The sequence below is a fragment of the Mustela nivalis genome (genome assembly GCF_964662115.1).
Source record: "Mustela nivalis genome assembly, chromosome: 16".
In the NCBI taxonomy this organism is placed as follows: Eukaryota; Metazoa; Chordata; class Mammalia; order Carnivora; family Mustelidae; genus Mustela; species Mustela nivalis.
Genome location: NC_139035.1, coordinates 66,668,289 through 66,687,857, shown reverse-complemented (window position 1 = coordinate 66,687,857; position 19,569 = coordinate 66,668,289). Strand labels below are relative to the sequence as shown.

General features: G+C 66.2%; 1 protein-coding gene across 5 annotated transcripts; it reads left to right on the top strand.

Moving 5' to 3' along the window:
- Positions 1-237: 237 nt before the first annotated feature.
- Positions 238-18,951, top strand: PEAR1 (platelet endothelial aggregation receptor 1). 5 transcript variants are annotated; one of them, XM_082703260.1, is made up of 23 exons: positions 238-339; positions 7,114-7,218; positions 8,559-8,702; positions 9,340-9,444; positions 9,749-9,849; positions 10,528-10,620; positions 10,857-11,100; positions 11,810-11,927; positions 12,087-12,223; positions 12,295-12,507; positions 12,765-12,939; positions 13,028-13,148; positions 13,823-13,986; positions 14,080-14,182; positions 14,317-14,463; positions 14,647-14,772; positions 15,597-15,725; positions 15,816-15,944; positions 16,099-16,311; positions 16,537-16,625; positions 16,771-16,846; positions 17,134-17,382; positions 17,763-18,951. In XM_082703260.1, the coding sequence occupies exons 3-23, from the start codon at positions 8,602-8,604 to the stop codon at positions 17,912-17,914; spliced, it is 2,985 nt and encodes a 994-aa protein (XP_082559386.1). In that variant the 5' UTR covers positions 238-339; positions 7,114-7,218; positions 8,559-8,601; the 3' UTR covers positions 17,915-18,951. The 5 variants fall into 5 exon arrangements, with proteins under 5 accessions (XP_082559386.1, XP_082559384.1, XP_082559388.1 ...); XM_082703258.1 differs by having other exon boundaries at positions 16,738-16,846; XM_082703259.1 differs by lacking the exon at positions 238-339 and adding an exon at positions 1,690-1,920 and having other exon boundaries at positions 16,738-16,846.
- The last annotated feature ends 618 nt before the right edge of the window (positions 18,952-19,569 follow it).

The following is a 19,569-nucleotide window of genomic DNA, read 5'->3' as shown; positions in this document are numbered from 1 at the left end:
CCGCCGTCCCTAGCCCCCTCGCCGGCGCCCCCAGCTCCGGGCTCCCCCCGCGCCCCCAGCCCCGGGCCCCCCCGGAGCCCCCAGCGCCCCCACAGCGCCTCCCTCCCCCGGCATCTCCCTCCCCGGGAGCCCTCAGCCCCCCTCCCGCGCTCCCCCAGCCCGCGCGTCCGCCCCGGCGCCCCCTCCACACTTCCTGCCCCGCGGGGCCGCCCCCTTCCTGCCCCGCCCCGCCCCGCGGGCCGCGCGCCCCGCCTCCCCGCCGTCCCGCCGCCCTGCCGTCCCCTCCCGGCCGCCCGGCGGTCCCCACCCCAGGCCGGCGACAGCCCGGGTCCAAGGCAGGTGAGTGACTGTGCGCCCCCGCGCGCCCCGCGTCCCCCCTGCCCCGGGGAAGGGCTGCGGACCGCGAGTTCTCCTGCGTGAGGGTGCGGGCAGCGGAGGGGCCAAGGGCACTGGGGTGGCCCTCTGGGGGGACAGCAAGTTAGTGGCATGCAGAAAAGGCCTCTTCCCGAGCCCCCCCGGAGCGACTTGTGGGGGCGGGGGGTGGCGTGCAGCCGGAGAGCGGGGCTCCAGGTCCTCTGCTAGGCTGCGGGGAGGCGTGAGTGCCCACGCAGGAGTTCGAATCTCCACTCTGCCCCTTCCCGGGCTGTAGGTCCTCTGTGCCCCGCGGGTCTTTCTGAGAGGGGACGCCCACAGCACCGCGCCTGCCCTGGGGTCGCCGCAGGCTCAGCCAAAGGACAGCTTGTCTCCTCCGAGCCCAGGCCTGATCAGGGCTCCTGTCACTGCTGGGGTGGGGGCGGCTGACAGGAGACTTGACCCTGCAGGAGGGTGAGCCGCTGCTGGGATGCCGCTCCCTGGCACCCGAGGCTTCGCCAGTTGGGGGCACAAGAAGTTGGCCACAGGTCTCCCGCATCTGGATGGGCAGAAAGCCTTGGGCTGGCCGGGTCATAGGAGGTGGCAAGGCTGGGGTGCGGGAGGCCCGGGGTGGGGGCTACAAGAGCACCCCGCAGCCCCACCCCGTCTCCTGCCTTCCACGCGGGATCCTCACTCTCCTGTCCTGACCTCTCATCAGCGGCCTCTCCCGGGGCTGGGCTATGACCCCGGTCCCTAGGGATGGGAACAGCTTGTGCCGGCCGGAGGTTCCCAGGCTCGGCCAGGCCACTGCCCCTGGAGGGATTGGGCAAGGGGTCAGCTCTCAGCCTGGCCTCAGCTGGGCCGGGCAGGGCCATGGCGTGGCAGGGGCTCTTCCCTAACCCCCACCCACCCAGTCCACGCTCTAGTGCCCGTGTGTGTGTGTGTGTGCGTGTGTGAGGCAGCGCAGCGTGTGTGGGGTGGCTCTCCTGGCCGGTCCCCTGCAGCTCCTCTCCCGCTCCCAGAGCACCCCGAAGGGTACCGGCCTACTTGCCGCTGTGGCCGGGGCCTTGGGGCTACCTTCCCTTCGTGGAGGAGCTCAGGGGGAGGCCAGGCTCGCCTCTCTGGCCCCCTCTCTCCACCGGGAGGTGAAGCCCAGGGTTGGCCGCTGTTCCTTCTCTCCCCTACCCCATTCCTATCAGGCTTTCCCAGAAGAGGAAACTGGCTCTCTAGGCAGAGATAGAGGTCGCAGGGCTGCTGTCTGCCTGTCCCCCACCAGCTGCTGGGGAGGGTGCTAGAGTCAGGCAGGGCCTCCACCCCTGCGCTCCCCAGCATCTCCTCAGAGTGGCCTGGGAAACTCTGAGAAAGAGACTCCCTGGACACCGGAGGGCCTGGCTGTCCGAGCCCCGCCGTCCTAGCTCGGCAGGGGGGAGTGTGGGCGCCATGCCTGGGCCGGGCCTAGAGACGCCAGCAGAAGGAAGGTAGACCAAGAAGGAGAGAGAAGGACGAAGGTGGGGATGAAAGAGACGGAAACAGGAGAGCGGACAGTGACATCGCGAACGAGAGCCAGAGGCAAGAAAGGGCGGACTTAGGCAAAGAGCAGAGACAGAGAGAAAGAACAGAAGGGCTGGAGGCAGAGGCGCGGGGAGAGCAGAGGGAAGGCCGCGGGAGGAGATGGAAGGGTGAGCACAGGCTTCGGGCGCTGGTGGACCCAGTCCCCATCCCAGTCCCCATCCCGGCTTTGCCCTGGCCTGGCTGTGTGACCTGGGGCTCGTGACGTCCCTTCTCTGGGGTATTTCTGAAGTGTGACAGCGCGCACTCTCCCGAGCGCGGGGGAGCGGGCAGACACCAGCCGCAGCACACCTTCAGGGGGGCTGGGGACGGCTCTCCCGTGGGTGCCCAGACAGAGGTCTCCGGAGGGGACCGGTGCGTGCGAGGCTCTGGGACATGGGGCCTCCCCTGCCCCACAGAGGGCCTCAGGGGCCGGTCCCTCTGACTGGATGGGAGTGTGTGGATGGCCAGGGGGTGGGGCCCAGTCCCAGGCCCGTGGCACAGGACAGGGCTCCGGCCGGTGGGCCCAGCCCCTCCTCCCCAGGTGACTCAGGGCCATGCCGGACTGTGCTCTCATGGCTTAGGAACTCCGGGGCCCGCCGAGGACGCCTGCCTGAGGTCAGGAGGGCAGGTCTGGAGCCGCCTTTCCCTGCCGAAGGGTGGAGGCTCCTTATGAGCTGTTTCCGGTTTTGAGGGCCCAGTGCCACTGCCCCGACGGGGTGAAGGCACGTCCCAGGGGCCAGGCATCCCTGCGGGCTCTGCTGCCCAGGGCCAAGGCCAGGGACAAGGAAGGTGGAAAAGCGCCCTGGCCCCACAGAGCCCCATTCCCACGGAGAAGGCCAACCTTAATGAAAGTGCCACAGCCATGGTGGTCGATGGGAGTCCCCAGCCCACTCGCGGCCTCCGAGCGGCACAGACGGAGGGCGCCCCAGCCTGTGGGGGGAGGCAGAGCACGAACCTGCAGTCCCAGTGCCGGCCTCAGACCGCACAGGACACCGGGGTCCCTCCTCTGGGGGCCTGTGGACTCATGGCTTGGCCTGGGTCTGCCCCACATGCCCCCAGAGGACTGACACGGGTGCTCAGCCTTTGGCTGGACTCGGAGGAAGTGTTGGTCCCGTCTGGTTTGGAGCCGGCCCTGGGTGGGGGGACTGGGGGGCTGGTCTGGGCCGAGGGGGCCTGCAGGCTGGTGCTCAGGCCGAGGGAGCGAGTATTTGCACCCCAGGGAGATGGCCAGCCAGCCAGTCTGGCTCCTGGGTACCCAGGAGCCGCAGAGGGCGTCAGACAGGAGCGGTGGCCAGAGAGGAGTGGTGCTTTCTGAGGGTATCTGGGGGTGCCAGGGAGTGGGACGGGAGGGTCTGGAAGGGGAGTCGCCCCCCCCCGGCCTGTGTATCTGGGGGTTCCCCTCCACCCAGTGCTTTGTTCTTTGAGGCGGATTCTAATCCTGGGATTGCTGCTGGCCCCCCAGGTGGCCCTGGGCAAGTTGCTTTCCCGAGGCCTCCCCGTGACTGAGGACAGCGGTCAGAGGGCCCCTGTAGGCCGTGGCCATGGCAGGGCCTAGCCTGGCGTTGGCACCGGCCTCTGGGAGGCACGCGATAGACGTTCGGTGAATCAGAATCCCCAGGTTTCCCTGTTTCCTGATGAGTAAACAGGTCCGGCTGAGGACCCTCTAGCTTCTGTTTCCTGAGCCACAGAGAACACAAGGCCGGCCCCTCACCCCTGCCCCCTTCCCGGCCAGCCTCTGGGAGCACACAGGCTTCCTGCCCCTCCATCCGGCAGACAAGCCTGGAGTGTTGGCCTGGCTGGGTGTAGGCGGGGTTCTGCGCTTGCGCACACACGCGGATGCTGAGCCCTGAGGGGGCAGACTGGGGTCTCACTGCTGGGTGAGGAGGACTAGGTGATCCTGTCTCCATGGCCAAGACAGGCTTGGAAAAAAGCACAGAGAAACAGACGGACAAGGCAGGTCGATCCGGGGCCAGGCCCCCGTGGCTAGGCTAAGACACATGGCTTGGTGAACTTCTGCAGCATGCCTGAGGGTGGCTTCCCTTGTGCAGTGAACACACTGCACAACTGTGCTGTGCCTGGCAACCTGGAGGAAAGGAAGGAGAGGAGCCCCTGGGGGGCTCAGTCGGAAAGGAAGGAGAGAGGCAGAAAGACACAGACCAAGAAACTGATGGAGGAAGATGAAAAAGGCAGAAAGCAGAGAGGTTTGTTTTTGTTTTTTTTTAAAGACTATTTATTGTTGTTTATTTGAGAGAGAAGCGGGGCACAGGAAGAGAGAGAAGGAGACCGAGGCCGACTCTGCACTGAGCGTGAACCTAACGTGGGGCTCCATCTCAGGACCCTAAGATCATGACCTGAGCCCAGTCGTGTGCTCCCTGACTGAGAGCCTCCTAGTTGCCCCAAAGCAGGGAGACTTTTTTTTTTTTTTAATATTTTATTTATTTGACAGAGATCACAAGTAGGCAGAGAGCCAGGCAGAGAGAGGAGGAAGCAGGCTCCCCGCTGAGCAGAGAGCCCGATGCGGGGCTCCATCCCAGGACCCTGGGACCATGACCCGAGCCAAGTCAGAGGCTTAACCCACTGAGCCACCCAGATGCCCCAGCAGGGAGACTTTGATGAGAAGCAAAACGAAAACAGAAAGAAGAGGCTGAGAGCCTAGAGCCTAGAACCTGGGCGGGGGTGGGGTTCTTCTGTCCCTGTGCCCGCACCTGTCCGCGGAGCGGCTTCTGGGCTGCGGCTCTGCTCCAGGGGACTTACTGGCACTAATGGTTCCTACACCCACCGTACCCCGCGAGGTGTGGGGGCCGCTGTCCCATGGAGGCTCATGGGCCTCCATGAGGTCACACAGCTTGTAAGTGCTTACAGCCAGGCTGTAAGTACTGTGATCTCTGGACTCCGTGACAGGAGGGGGCAGAGAGACAGAGAGGGGAGGGGGCTGGGGCACCAGGGGTGGGGGTCAGGCTGGGAGCTGGGTCCGCTGTAGCCAGGCGTCCTGTCTCAGCCCCGGCCTTTGGCTCGAAGGCCTACCTGGCGGGCAGCCCATTGTTCTTCTGAGGGATCAGGTTTTGTGGGGGGCTGGGCCCCCTCCCAACCCCACTTCCCTTCTCTGTGTCAGCAGCTCAGGCCCCATTCCCGGATCATCCTGGGGGTTCTTCAGAAAAAAACAAGAAACAGCTTTTCTTGGAATTGATACCCAAATGGTATGACAGTGCCAAGGGCAGGGGGAGGGGGATGGGGATGGGGTGTGGGGGGCGACGGTGAGTGTGAATCCAGCACGTGGGGGGTCTCAAAGCCCTTCCTCTGTCAATTCCCATCTTGATCTGAGGGACAGCTCTGCTGCTTTCAGCTCCTCTGGTGGGGGGGGGCTGAGGGCTGTGATTCACCGCCCAGCTCAGAGGCTGCTGACCTCTGTTGACCCCCTCCTGGAGAAAAGTTGGGGAGGGGAGCGGGGCAGGGGGAGGTCCTCCCGTTCTCGGCCTCCTGTAGACACGGTCACTCTCCTGTCCGGAGGGAGCGCTGCCCCCCCCAAGACCCAGACTCCTTTCCCTCCTCCCAAGGGGGCTGGGGCAGCGGGAGGACAGCCCCCCCCCCCAAGGAATCCGCCTGAGCAGAAGGAGGGCTGGGGCTGGGCTGCGTGTGGGCCTGGAGGCCCGCTGGGGCATGGCTGGGGGAGGCCACGCTCGGGCCTGGGGGCGCTTGGGGCCCAGCGGTGGGGGCGGCTGCTTCGTGTCTGGAGGTGGAGGAGAGAAGCTCCGCTGGATCCGGACTGGGAGCGCATCCCGTTCCCACGGCTCTGGTGCGTCGGCAGCCCCCCTCCTCCCGTCCGCCCCCGCCCCCTCGGCATCTCTCCCTCCGCATAACTGAGACTTTTACAACGGGATGCAAAGCCCCTGGGATTCCCCTTCTGGGCTGGATTGATGGGAAGCACTGGGAGCGCCTGCCGGAGGCTGGGTTTGGATCCCACCCGCTGTGTGGCCTGGGCTGAGCACTTACTCCTGCCCATGCCCTCACCTGTGAACAGCGCGGCCTCCCATAGGGGAGACTGAGGCCCACCGCACCTGAGACGCGGGGCGGCTCCCTACCTTTCTCCACACAGTACACGAGGCCTGGGCCTCCAGGAGCCCACAGTGAGGGGGACTGGGGCGCCCTCCGTGAGGGCAGGACAGGAGCCAGCGCTGTCTGATTTAAAGTGCTGTCTGATTTAAAACCCTGGAGAGGTGGCCCCGGCGCTTGTGGGTCTGGGGTGTTGGGATGGGCCCAGACGAAGTCTCAGAGATAAGCTGCGGGGCCAGGCTGGGGCTCTGGGCTCCTCGTCTGGCCTGGGATCCCCATTTCTTTGGGCTGAGGTTGGTCAGGCCAAACACTGCCCCTGCCCCTTCCTGCTGGGATCTCCCTCCCACCTCACCCCTCTCTGCGGACCACCCACTGGTTGCACCAACCCCACTGTCAGGCCTGCTCCTGACCCACTGGGACCCTGAGGCCCTTTGAGAAAACAGAATCTTCCCAGGCCTCCAGCCCCCCATCAGCCATTATCAAGGTGAACCCTGGATGGGCGGGGGATGGGGGGGTCGAGCCCTCCTCATTGTCCCCTGCCCACCTCCTAAAGCCCCCAGGTGAACCATTTCCTCTCGACCTTGGATTTCGAGGTGGTGACTGGCAGGAGGGGCTACCGTGAGGGCTCCTTGCTCTGCCTCAGGTCCTTCCTGTTGTGGGGCATGTGCCCCCCCAGCTTGGCACTCCGGGGACAGGGGTCCAGGAGAGGGGTTGCTGGGTGGCGGGAAATCTGGATCCCTTCAGACCGAGCCCCAGTCCAAGGACAGCTGGGGGCCCAGGCAGAGGGTGCTGTGACAACAGGGTAGGGGAGGGAGCTGTGTGGAGGCTCAGGATCCCGCAGCGGCTCAGCCGGCACCACGGATCCTGGAGGCAGGCCCTGGACCTGGGAAGGCAGCTCTTGCAGGGCAGGGGTGGAGGGGCTCGCTGGGGGCGCCGGGAGGGGAGGAGGGGTTGCCCTGGGACAGACCCTCGTGTGGCCTGGCTCTCTGAGGACAGGCTGAGTCTCCCCCTCTCCCCTTCAGAGGTGGCCTGGGTGCCCAGCTCGGGAGACCAGCCCCTGGCCCAGCCCCCTACATCCCTCCCTCTGAGTTCAGGGTGTGGGGAGGAGGGAGCCCGTGACCCCGCTCCCTGCTGGAACCCGTCTCTGTTTCCTGTTTTCAGGCTCCGCATCCTGAGCGCTGGGATCCCCCAGGACACTGCCAGGTCCCCCAGGCCCTGCCCCTGCTTCTCTGAGCCTCTCAGGCCGCAGGATGCCCTAGAGAGCTGGTGAGTGCCCTGAGGCCTAAGGGTGGACTGAGAAGCACCAGGAAGGCCAGCGGGGGGGGGGGGGGGGGATGGGGGGGGACACGTGCCCTGGGGGAGCTGTGACAGGGACACCCGTCATCCTCAGTGGGGACAGCCCCTGGGCCAGCAGCTGGGAGGTGGTGGGAGACAGGGGGAGGCATTTCTGGGGCCGCCGCACAGGGGGACGTGGGGTGAGGTCTGGTGCGTCTCTGGGCTGCGGGGACCCTGGGAGTGTGTGGGTGGGGGGCGCAGGCGGGGCCAGGGAGCAGGCATTCCAGAATTCCAGAGATACTCCGGGGGTGGGGGGTGGGGAAGGGGCCAGCAATCGCGACCTTCCCGGGAAAATTGTAAGCAGATGTGGGTGCCTCGGGGAGGCAGGGAGCGGGGAGCCTGGACGAGTTTTAGGAACACGGAACACAATCTGACTCCGGCTTCGAGGGTGGGCAGGCAGGAGCTCAGCCCCTCCTCAGCGCGGGAGCCAGAGCGGACCCAGCTGAGGTCCTGACCTGCTCCCCACCCACCGGGCGAGGCCAGAGCGGAGGAGAAGAGAGGAGCCGCTTCCAGATGGCTGAGGGGGAGGCCAGAGCGACCTGGGGACCGCTTCCATCTGAGGCCAGCTGGGGGGCCATAGCTGTGGGACCTGCGGGCCTATAGGGCCTCTGGCGGGGTGGGGATGGGGTTCTCCCTGGCCTGTGGTGTTTGGTGGTGTCCCTGGGGTCAGGAATCCCCCGGAGCAAGCTGGATTTCAGGCTCCTAATGTGTCCTCTGTGACTGGGCACCGTGGGCTCCCTGGAGCCCGTGGAACTGCGCCCGACACCGTGGATGGGAGTGGCCTCCTTCGAGGTCATCGGACAGGCCCTACTCCGCAGGCCCCCAGCTGCATCAGAGGGATTTGGCCCCACCTGCTGGTGTGCAGTGACAGGAAGGTCCTCTCCCGTGGCCGACCAGGGATTATTTCTCCAGCGGGGCCCCAGCCCCTGTGGGCTTCCCACACAGCTTCCCATTGGCTCCAGCTTCCCACTCTGTACCGGAGTCCGGGTGCCCTGGACAGGGCCTGGAGGGGCTCTGGGATCTGGGCAGGAGCCCTGCCTCTGGGGGCCCTGGGCCGGGGCTCAGTGAATGGTGCTGGGAGGACAGGTGTCACTTGGGGGAGACAGGCAGACGTGAGGACTCAGGCAAAGAAAGGAGGGAGCATGGCCAGGCAGAGGTAACAGCCGCCTGGTCAGGGATGTGACCTTGGGGAGCAGAGCCCACCCAGGGCAGGGGGCTCGGGGGCAAGAGGCAAGAGCCTCGTGTCTTCTCCCACCTTTTGGTCCCTGCAGATTCTCAGTTGTCTGTCACCTGCCCCAGAGCCCGGCCTTGGCGATGTTACCACCTCTGTGCCCCCTGCAACTCCTGACCCTGGGCCTGGGGCTGGCTGGAGCCCTCAGCCCCAGTGACCCCAACACCTGCAGCTTCTGGGAAAGGTGAGGGTCCCTTGTGGCTTCCCCAGCTCCCCCCCTGCCTTCGGGGTCTCCTCTCCCTCTCCTTCCCCGCCTCCCTGCCTCTCCCCAGCTCTCTCCCCAAGTCCTCCCTAGTCCTCCCTCCCACCCCGCCTGGTTCTGTCCCTGCTGTCTTTCTGCTCCCCTGCAGGGGCTACTTCTGACCTGTCCTTTCTTGTCCCCACCCCCTGGTCCCCTGGGAAGCTGGCTGCAGGACAGAATGCAGGTGGGAGCCATTCCCTATGGAGCAAATAGGGCCGCTGGTCCAGGGGAAGCAAAAGGCACAGGGTTGGGGAGCAAGGCCCAGGTCAGGGTTTGGCCAGAAGTGTTTCAGGAATCAATTCCAGCTCCTGCCATGCAGGGAGGAGGCAGAGGGGGAACTGGAACGCTCTGGTCCTGTAGGCTGAGGAGAGAGCAATGATGAGGGGGGTCCCAGAAATACTCCGATTCCGGGAAGACCCCTTCAGGGGGAGGGGGCCAGGACAGGGGTTCCTCCTAGGCTTGGGGGAGCAAACCCACCTTCCCCAGCATGGCCAAGCCCTCACACCCCTGCTTCCTGAGGGCCCTGCGGCAGCGCGAGGCCTCCCCCGCCCTGACCCCTGACCCCACCCCTGTCCTGCAGCTTCACCACCATCACCAAGGAGTCCCACTCCCGCCCCTTCAGCCTGCTTCCCTCAGAGCCCTGTGACCGGCCCTGGGAGAGCCCCCACGCCTGCCCCCAGCCCACGTGAGTGCCCGCGGTTGCGTGCCCCCCACCCGCCGTGGGCTCAGCGCTGGCTCAGCGGCCCCGGCTCTCCATACCCTCCTTCTCTTCTTGGACACTTGGGGGAGCCCAGGAAGCGTCTGGCCTCACGGCACTGAAAGGGGGGGGGCTCGTGTGGGTATGTGTGCACCTGTGCGCGTGTGCGCGTGTGCGTGGGGGGTCAGTGAGGGAATGCTCCTGCTCTACGGGAGCAGGGGCCTCCCAGGGTCGCACAGTGCTTGTCTAGTGTCAGCGGGGAGCGCTGAGGGCCACCTTCGGGGTCCCCTAGGGTCGTCTACAGGCCGGTGTACCGCCAGGTGGTGAGGACGGAGCACCGGAAACGCCTGCGCTGTTGCCAAGGCTTCTATGAGAGCGGGGACACCTGTGTCCGTGAGTCTGTCCTTCCCGTGTGCTTCCCTGCTGCCTCCGGGCTTGTCCCCCCCTCCGCAGCGGCCACTAGCCACCTCTGTCCTAGCTGCCCCCATGTTTCTCCCTCCCCTCCTCTCCATGTGTTGGAGCATCTGTCTCTGTCTGTCTGTCTGTCTCAGGGCTGCCTGGGTCCTTCTGTCGCTCCGAGTCTGTCTCGCCCCGTTCCTGCCTCTGTTGCTGTGTGTCTTCCACTAGGCTCACCTGCCTGGCGCCACCACGCAGCCCAGAGTGGGCCGCCACACCCCACGGGCTCCCGGCGGGAGCCTGCTTTGCCTCTCTCCCCTCCATCAGTCACCGTCACCGTCACGGTCACTGTCACTGTCACTGTCGACTCCTGCCCAGCCTGCCCCGCCCCCACCCACTGATGTCCACATAGCCGTCAAGTCTGGTTCCCTCCTGAGGGTCCCCTTTCTTTCCCAACCATGGTGCTTGGACAATGTCACCGAAAGGGGCTGGGGAGCCTGGACTCTGAGCTTCTGTCAAGTTCTGGCCTGACTTGCTGGCCCTGTCTTCTGTGGCCACTTCTTCCAGGCCGAGGTGCTGCTCTGGGAGGGTCAGGCCCCCAGGGTCCGGTTTCCGAGGGGGAGAGGCTGGTGGGGGCAGAGGAAGCGGTTCTCACTCCCTCGGTCTCTGCCCCAGCGCTCTGTGCCCAGGAGTGCGTCCACGGCCGCTGTGTGGCTCCCGGCCGGTGCCAGTGTGAGCAGGGCTGGCGGGGCGAGGACTGCTCCAGCGGTGAGTGCTGGGGGGCTGGGGGGCTGAGGGGCTGGGGGGCTGGGGGGGAGGGCCAGCCGCACCTTCTCTACCGCTCACAGGGGTTTAGCACCCCAACCCTCCAAGAGCCCCAGAGCAGCCAGCTGCCTTTTCCGAAGTGGGGCACAGGGCATGGGTTTGGGGAGTGGGCTTGGACTCATGGAGGCTAGGGAGGGGGAGACCCCTGGTGACCCCCTTCTGCCCTCCTCATCCTGCAGCCTGTGCCCCAGGCGTGTGGGGACCTCAGTGTGACGAGCCCTGCCACTGCGGGAACAGCAGCTCCTGCGACCCCAAGAGCGGAGCCTGCTTCTGCCCCTTGGGCCTGCAGCCCCCACGTTGCCTCCAGCCCTGCCCCCCGGGCCAGTACGGCCCCGCCTGCGGGTTACGCTGCAGGTGCCACGGAGCACCCTGTGACCCCCGGACCGGAGCCTGCTTCTGCCCCCCGGAGAGGAAGGGGCCCAGGTGCACAACGGGGTCGTGGGCACAGGACCACCTGGGCCTATATGCAGATTGAGGAGACTCGGGCTGGACCCCCCAGTGGGACAGAATGGAGAGGCCAAGGTCCTCGTCCCAGCTCTGCCACTGACCGTTGAGCGAGCTTGAGCCCATCGCCACTGACCCGTTGAGCGAGCTTGAGCCATCGTTGAGTCTCTGTGAGCTGTTCCCTCCTTGTAAGGCGACAGCAGGGTCCTCCAGCTGGGAGGCTCTCTGTGCGGATGACAGAGCCTGCGTGTGTGAGCGGGTGTCCCCAAGTGGGGCTGACACGGTCCCAGAGAAGCCTGTCGCGAGGAGGTGCAGGCCGGGTGGGGATGCATGGGGCCTCATGGAGCAGCTCCAGCGCGGAGCCCTCTGGGGCAGAGAAACCAGGGCAGGCAGATGTGTCTGGAGGGGACTGGCAGCGCAGGCTGCTTGCCCTACCCCTTCTGGTGGTGCTGGCTGTCCCTGCCATTTCTGGTCCTGGAAACCTTTGCTTTCTGACTCCTCCTGTCCCAGGGCGGGGGTGGGGGTGGGGAAAGTGGGGGGAGGGGGGTGGGGGGCACAACACCTGCAGGCTGGCTGCCACACTGAGCTCTGAGGTCAGGATTTGCTCCCCCGGGAAGCACGGGGCAGGGGGCAAAGGGGAGGCCCGTGCTGCTTGTGCCCGCCCCGACCTCACTGCTTTGCCCAGCAGCTGTGAGATGTCCTGTCTCCCGGGCCCCACTGGCTTCTGCCCCAGAACCCAACCTTGCCACAACGGGGGTGTCTACCAGGCCTCCCAGGGCTCCTGCAGCTGCCCACCTGGTTGGATGGTAGGAAGGGGGTGGCCTGCACGGGGAGCTTCTCCGCAGGGCAGGAGGAGGGGGTGTGTGAAGGGGGTGGGCTCTGTGACCCTGCAGGGTGTTGAGGGGTGGGGGTATCAAGGGGTCCAATGCCCATGGGGAGGGGCTGTCCATGTTTCACCTCTCCAGGGCACCATCTGCTCCCTGCCCTGCCCAGAGGGCTTCCATGGACCCAACTGCTCCCAAGAGTGCCACTGTCACAATGGTGGTCTCTGCGACCGATTCACTGGCCAGTGTCGCTGCGCCCCAGGCTACACGGGGGATCGGTGAGTGGCTTTGGTGGGGGCGGGAGAGGCGGGAGGGTGCGTGCCCTTAGACTCACTGGGCAGGCCCCCAGGTGCCGTGAGGAGTGCCCCGTGGGCCGCTTCGGCCAGGACTGTGCAGAGACGTGCGACTGCGCCCAGGGCGCGCGCTGCTTCCCGGCCAACGGCGCGTGTCTGTGCGAACACGGCTTCACTGGGGACCGCTGCACCGAGCGCCTCTGCCCCGACGGCCTCTACGGCCTCAGCTGCCAGGAGCCCTGCACCTGCGACCCGGAGCACAGCCTCAGGTGTGGCGCCGGAGCGCGCTCGGGGGCAGGACGCCAATGGGAGAGGCCCTGGGCGCTGAAGCCCGGGAGCCCGACCCGAGGGCGGGACAGATGTCACAGAAGGGAGAGGGAGGGGCCTCGGTAGTCGGGGCGCGCTCGGAACGGTCCTCCGGTTCGGCGAAGCCCGGCGCCCGCCGCGCCGAGGGGCCCGGGAGCCCGGGGAGGCGCGGGAGGCGCGCGCGGACCCCGTCAGACCGCGCCGCCCGCTCCCGCCGCAGCTGCCACCCGATGAGCGGGGAGTGCTCGTGCCTGCCGGGCTGGGCCGGCCTGCACTGCAACGAGAGCTGCCCGCAGGACACGCACGGGCCCGGCTGCCAGGAGCACTGCCTCTGCCTCCACGGCGGCGTGTGCCAGCCCGACAGCGGCCGGTGCCGCTGTGCGCCCGGCTACACGGTGAGGCGTGGCGCGGGGAGGACCCGGAGGAGGGGGCAGCGGAGGGGCCGGGCCGCCCCCTCACCGGCCCCCGCGCCGCCGCTTTCAGGGCCCGCACTGCGCCAGCCTCTGCCCCCCCGACACCTATGGAGTCGACTGCAGCGCGCGCTGCTCCTGCGACAACGCCATCGCCTGCTCGCCGGTGGACGGCGCCTGCGTGTGCAAGGAGGGTAAGGGGGCCGGGTCTCCGGGGAGGGGCGGGTTGGGGGCGGGGCCACGGGCAGGAAGGCGGGCCCGAAGCGCAGGGGCGGGGTCCCCGGGCCGCAGCTGGACGGTGGGAAAGTCGCCAGGCCACTTCCTTCCTGGAAAATCCACTTTGCTTTTTTTCAACCACAAAAATCCTACTTGCACTGAAAGGTCCAGGCCAGAAGGCACCTCTTGGGCGAGCATCCCTCGCCCTCAGTCATCAAGAGCCACAAGTTGGGAGGGCCTGGAAGGGCTTCTGAGATCCACCCGGGGGGCCGGTTGGCAACCTTTAGGCTGCGTTGTGACACGGCTTGAGTTGTGTGGGTGGCTCTCGGTGATGTGCAACCCGCCTCTGGTCTCCAGTCCCCACTCCTCCCTGTAGTCTTACAGGTGATCTGCATTATCATTTAGGTACCTGGTTTGGGGTTTGCTGCCAAGCCCCCCTGCCCCCCATTCTGCAGGCCCCAGAAGGGATTGGTGGACCACCAGCAGCCACCCAGCGTGTTACCGGTGCACACGCTTGCCTCCCGCCTGGGCCTCGAGCACCCCCACGCCCACTCTCAGCTCCCAGCCCAGAGCGGGGCACAGCTCCTGCCTTGCGTGCTCGGTGGGGGGTGGAGCTGGATCCCCATGCCTCTCTGCGGGGCCCCTCTTCCAGGTTGGCAGCGTGGTAACTGCTCCGTGCCCTGCTCGCCTGGAACCTGGGGCTTCGGTTGCAATGCCAGCTGCCAGTGTGCCCACGAGGCAGCTTGCAGCCCCCGAACCGGAGCCTGCACCTGCACCCCTGGGTGGCACGGAGTGCACTGCCAGCTCCCCTGCCCGGTAAGTGCTCAACAGCCCGTCTGCCCGCGGGCGGGCAGGTCACAGCAAACTCCGGGCTGACTGGCCTGCCCCGCCCTCCACTCCCTCTCCAAGAAGGGGCAGTTTGGCAAAGGCTGTGCCAGCCGCTGTGACTGTGACCACTCTGATGGCTGCGACCCTGTTCATGGACACTGCCAGTGCCAGGCCGGCTGGACGGGTGAGCACTGAGGTGTCCTGGCCCCAAGTCCCCCAGAGCTGGAGGATGGAGCCCACAGGGAGTACGTCCATCAGAGCCCCTGTGGACGTGAGTGGGGGGGCCGGCCAGGCTCGCCATACCTTTCTCTCCGACAGGGGCCCGCTGCCACCTGCCCTGCCCTGACGGCCTCTGGGGAGCCAACTGCAGTAAGAGCTGCACCTGCAAGAACGGGGGTACCTGCCTCCCGGAGAACGGCAATTGCGTGTGCGCCCCCGGATTCCGAGGGCCCTCCTGCCAGAAGTGTGAGGCTCCCGCTCCCACCCTCCCTCACCAGCAGGAGGGTGCAGGGCGATGTCTGATGCCAGAAGCCCCCCACTGCTCTCTGGGCGTCTTCCACAATGCAGAGAAGGGAGGGTGCTGGTGGGGTCCCGGGCTGACCCAGGGGTGGTCCCTGCCCCCAGTCATCACCGGCCCTTTCCCCCCAGCCTGCCAGCCTGGCCGCTATGGCAAACGCTGTGTGCCCTGCAAGTGTGCCAACCACTCCTCCTGCCACCCCTCGGACGGGACCTGCTACTGCCTGGCCGGCTGGACAGGCCCCAATTGCTCCCAGTGTAGGTGGTGGCTTGTGTGTGAGAGTGCGTGCGCGTGCTGAGCACTGGCCTGAGGACCGGAGGCTTCCGGGCCCACTTGGGGTCCGTGGTTTATATAAAACGGACAGACGCTTTATTATGGCCCAGGTGCCCCGGGGTGCAGCTTGGGACTTCCCTCTGCAGGGTGGCCTGGGAAGGGCGCTGTTGGTCTGGGCCCAGGGGCCGGCGGTGGGTGAGGGAGCCCTGAGCTTGGTTTCACAGGTTTTTCTTTTTGCTTTTGCGTTTTTCAATTTATATCTATTTATAAGTGGCTTCTTCCCCACAAAAATGCATAAATAACATTATGGAACAGATGAGCCCAGAGCCCCAAGTACGGCAGGTGTTGGAAGGAAGTGAGAAGCGGTGACCAGAGAGGCTGAGTGCGGGCTCGGGGGCTCGGCGAGGCGACAGAGGGCGGCGTCCCCGTAGAGTTCCGGGCGGGCTGCTGTTACGTTGGTCGCTAGTGTCAGGTGCACAGAAACCGTGACTTAAACAGTACGGACACTTACTTCCATCTTAGGCTAAAGAGAAAAAAGAATCAGAGCTGAGTGCGGGGGAGTAACAGGCCCGTCGCTTGTCCGGCCCTGGGCACCCCATTTTGAAATGGCTGTTAGAGAACCAAACGCAGGTTCGAGTGGGCAGGTGGGCTCGTGATAAGCACCCACGGGTCACCCGTGGCAGCTGTGGTTCCAAACCTTGGTGTCCCCAGGAGACCAAGGCCGAGCAGATTCAGTGAGGCTGGGGGCTGAGTGTCTGTCCAGGGGGGGCTGGCCCTGCCCCGGCAGACAGCCACTTGTCCCCTGCAGCATGCCCTCTAGGACACTGGGGAGCTGACTGTGCCCAGTCCTGCCAGTGTGGCCATGGGGGCACCTGCCACCCCCAGGATGGGAGCTGTTTCTGCCCCCCAGGCTGGACAGGACGCCTCTGCTTGGAAGGTACCCATGGAAGGGGAACTCGTGCCCTGCCCCCCAGCCCAGGGAGGAGACTGCCGCTTTGGCCCCTTACCACACCTGCCTCCCTACCAGCTTGCTCTCCCGGGACATTCGGAGCCAACTGCTCCCAGCCATGCCAGTGCGGTCCAGGAGAGAGGTGCCACCCCGTCACGGGGGCCTGTGTGTGTCCCCCAGAGGACAGTGGTGCCCCCTGCAGGATTGGTGAGTTCTTCTCCAGGGCCCCCTTGTCCCCAGGGCACCAGGACCCAGACCCCTGGTGCTCCCAGCATCCCTACTGGGGCCTCTCCCGTGCACGTGCCCTGCGCACCAGAGTAGACCCAAGACACCAGGCTGAGTGGCCACCCCGTGCCCCTAGGAAACCAGGAGCCCTTCACCATGATGCCTACCTCTCCCGTGGCCTACAACTCACTGGGGGCGGTCATCGGCATCGCAGTGCTGGGCTCCCTGGTGGTGGCCCTGCTGGTGCTCTTTGTTGGCTACCGCCACTGGCAGAAGGGCAAGGAGCACCGGCACCTGGTGGTGGCCTACAGCGGGGGGCACCTGGACAGCTCCGAGTACGTCATGCCAGGTGAGCTGGCCTGGGGGCTGGGACGGGGCGGGGGGGCAGGGCTCCCTTGTCCCTCCCCCCTTCCCGGACCGGAAGATGGGGAGGGCGCCATCTGCGTCAGAGGAGAGAGGAGGGGTCAGAGAGGCCGGCCGCTGACCTGCTGCCGGCCCGGCCCAGCCGCTGTCCCGGGCCTGGGGCCTCTCTCGGACCAGCCGGGTCACCACGCGCCTTTGTCTGTTTGTGCAGATGTCCCCCCGAGCTACAGCCACTACTACTCCAACCCCAGCTACCACACCCTGTCACAGTGCTCCCCAAACCCCCTGCCCCCTAACAAGGTCAGTGCTGGGGGCGTGGGGGCACTGCTGAGGGGCGGGCCCAGACCCGGGTCTCTGGAAAGCTCCATCCTGGCCTGCTAGGCTCCCTACTCCATGCCCCTCCCCGCCTTAGGTTCCGGGCAGTCAGCCGTTCGCTGGTTTCCAGGGCCTGGATAACCACAGCACCCTACCCGCGGACTGGAAGCACCGCCGTGAGCCCCGGCCAGGGCCTCTGGAGCGGGGTAAGAGCCTGGAGGCTGAGGCCTCTGGTGCGGGTGGGCGAGTCAGAGCCGGGGGCTCGTGGGAGCAGTTCCAGAGGAGGGGGTGCCTGTGTGCTCATGGACCCCACCTCTTCCTGCCCCTCCGGTATTGGCTGCCTGCACCGAAGCTCTAGCCCCAGCTCCAGCAGCTCTGGTGGCCCAGTCCTGTTCTCTGGCAAAGGCGTGGGCACAGGGGTGAGGGGGCAGGCTGAGCTGGGGGCTAGGAGCCCGGGCCCCCACGGAGCCTGACTTCCTTCCTCTCCCCTTAGGGCCCATCTCTGAAGAGGGGCTGGGGGCCAGTGTGGCTTCCCTGAGTAACGAGAACCCCTATGCCACCATCCGGGACCTGCCCAGCCTCCTAGGGAGCCCCCGGGAGAGCAGCTATGTGGAGATGAAAGGCCCTCCTGCGGGGTCCCCCCCCAGGCAGCCAGCTCAGGTCTGGGACAGCCAGCGCCGGCGGCACCCCCAGCCACAGAGAGATAGTGGCACCTATGAAGAGCCCAGCCCTCTGACCTATGGTGAGCACCCCTTTCCCCGTTGGGGCAGGGGGGCTGGTGGTGGCCAGGACGGGGGTTAGAGGGAGGGTTAGAGGGAGAAAGCAGCGGGAACACGGCGTGGCAGCAAGAGCTTGGGCTCTGGGCTCCAACCTGGGCTCGCACCAGGCAGGAGGTTTGGGACATCAGCTGGCCTCTCAGAGCCCGCGAGCAGCGTCCCTGAGGGTTTGAAATGGTCCAACAGCACCGGACTTGAGCAGTCGGTACCCAGGAAAGAGGGGAATGAGGTTGGTGACAAAGTGTCCTCACCCTGTGAGGTCAGGGTGGCGTCCCTGGCTGGCACTAGGAGGAGAGGTGTGAGGAGGGAAAAGCTGTCCCCCATCCTGTCCCCTCTCTGTCCCCAGACCGAGACTCTGTGGGCTCCCAGCCCCCACTGCCTCCGGGCCTGCCCCCTGGCCACTACGATTCACCGAAGAACAGCCACATCCCAGGGCATTACGACTTGCCTCCAGTTCGGCACCCCCCATCACCCCCGCTCCGGCGCCAGGACCGCTGAGGAGTCGTGGCATGCAGGGACCCACATAGGGACTCCCCTGCTGAGGTTGGAGACAGAGCCTGCTGGATGTACCCTGCCAGGAGCAGGGAGAGGACCGACAGACCGGGAACTTGCCGATTGCTAGAGGAACTGAACGTGGAGAGGACAGGGCCTGGCTCCCAGCTTCTAGCCTGGGGGACCCCGGTCAGCAGAAAGCCCACATTCCCTGTTGTCCGTGCTCCAACCTGTGGCTCCCCAAGGCCCTGGGGCTCTTGTGTGTAAACAGGTGGGATCAATGTTGCTAGAAGTTTGATTTCAGACTAATGTTGAAAATGTATACGGGGTTCCTTGCCTGTGCACTCCCAGCCTGGGCTGTGTGTGTGTGTGTGTGTGTGTGTGTGTGCGTGCACGTGTGTGTGTGTGGCTTCAGAGGGTTCTAGGCACACAGCCTGTTCTGTGACGTCGAGAGGCCAAACCAGTCAACTCTAGCAACAGCCCGACGGTCCTGCCTGCATCCATCGCTGGGTACCTGCTCCAAGCAACTGCTCCGAATACCAGGTGGTGAGGGGATCTCGGTCTGAACATCTTCATGGGCGCCCCATGGCTCAGACGAGTCAGAACTGTCCAAGGCCTTAGGGGCTTTGCTGGCCTGGCCGGTCTCTTCAGCCTCACCTGGAACTGTGTTCACAGTCACTCTGTTCCAGTCACCCTGGGCCCCAGGTCCTACGAGCCACACTTCTTCCTACCACAGGGACTTGGCACATGCGTCCTCGTCTCTTCCCCTCCCACCTGCTCACTGCTGCTCGTCCTTCACATACTGTCCTACCGAAGCGCCTCTCGCACTGCACGGACTACAGCTGGGCGCCTTCCCCGGCGCCTGGAGGCCTTCAGTACCAGCTCTCTCCGGGATGTGTGGTTTCTTTATGGGATCGTTGGATTCATCTCTGCCTCCCCCACCAGGCGGTGGGTTCCCTGAAGGCAGGAATCATGTATTGTGCCCAACATTGGTTCCCCTTGGCACACAGCAGACACTCAATAAATGTTCCCCCAAGGGCGGAGAGGCTGAGTGAGCGGAAAGTGCCGGGATAAGCGCTCGTAGGTGCCCAGGTGCGGGCCAGCCGCGGGCCGGGAGCTCCCAGGCCCGGCTTCCGAGGAGCGGCCTGTCTGCAGGGCGGCGGCGCAACGGCGCAGAGGCGGGCCGGCGCTGGGAGTGACCCTGGGGGCTGCAGGCGGGAGAGGGGCCGCTCAAATGGGGGCCCGCCGCCGTGGAACAGGCAGGGTCTACACTACCCGCGGACACCGAATCCGGACCTACTAACTGCCCACGCTTCCCAGAGGCTAACTAGACGGGTGCAGCCCAGCGCCGCGCCTTTCCCGCGAGGACCCTCTCCTACAGCGCCCCGGAAGTGGATCTGTCCCCACCGACTCTTCCGCCCAGTTCCCCCCGACTGCCGCGTCCCTCACAGGCTCGCGGCCTTCCAGGGCGCCGCCGGTCGCGTGGACTCGGAGCGCCCCCGACGCCGCTCCTCCCTCGCGCTCGCTCCGGGGCCCCGCCCCCGGTTGCTCCGCCCCGGCCGTGGCTCCACCCCTAGCACCCGCCCCGGGCTGTGACTCCGCCCCCGGCCGCGGCTCTGCTACGCCCCGGGCTCCCCCGCCCCGCCCCGCCCCGCCTGTGG

Bases quoted from the DNA above. Each gene is read 5' to 3' on its own strand.
- PEAR1 (XM_082703258.1), top strand. From the start codon at position 8,602: ATGTTACCACCTCTGTGCCCCCTGCAACTCCTGACCCTGGGCCTGGGG. The intron at 12,224-12,294 runs GTGAGTGGCTTT...GCAGGCCCCCAG, and splicing joins CCAGGCTACACGGGGGATCG to GTGCCGTGAGGAGTGCCCCG. The intron at 12,508-12,764 runs GTGTGGCGCCGG...CTCCCGCCGCAG, and splicing joins GACCCGGAGCACAGCCTCAG to CTGCCACCCGATGAGCGGGG.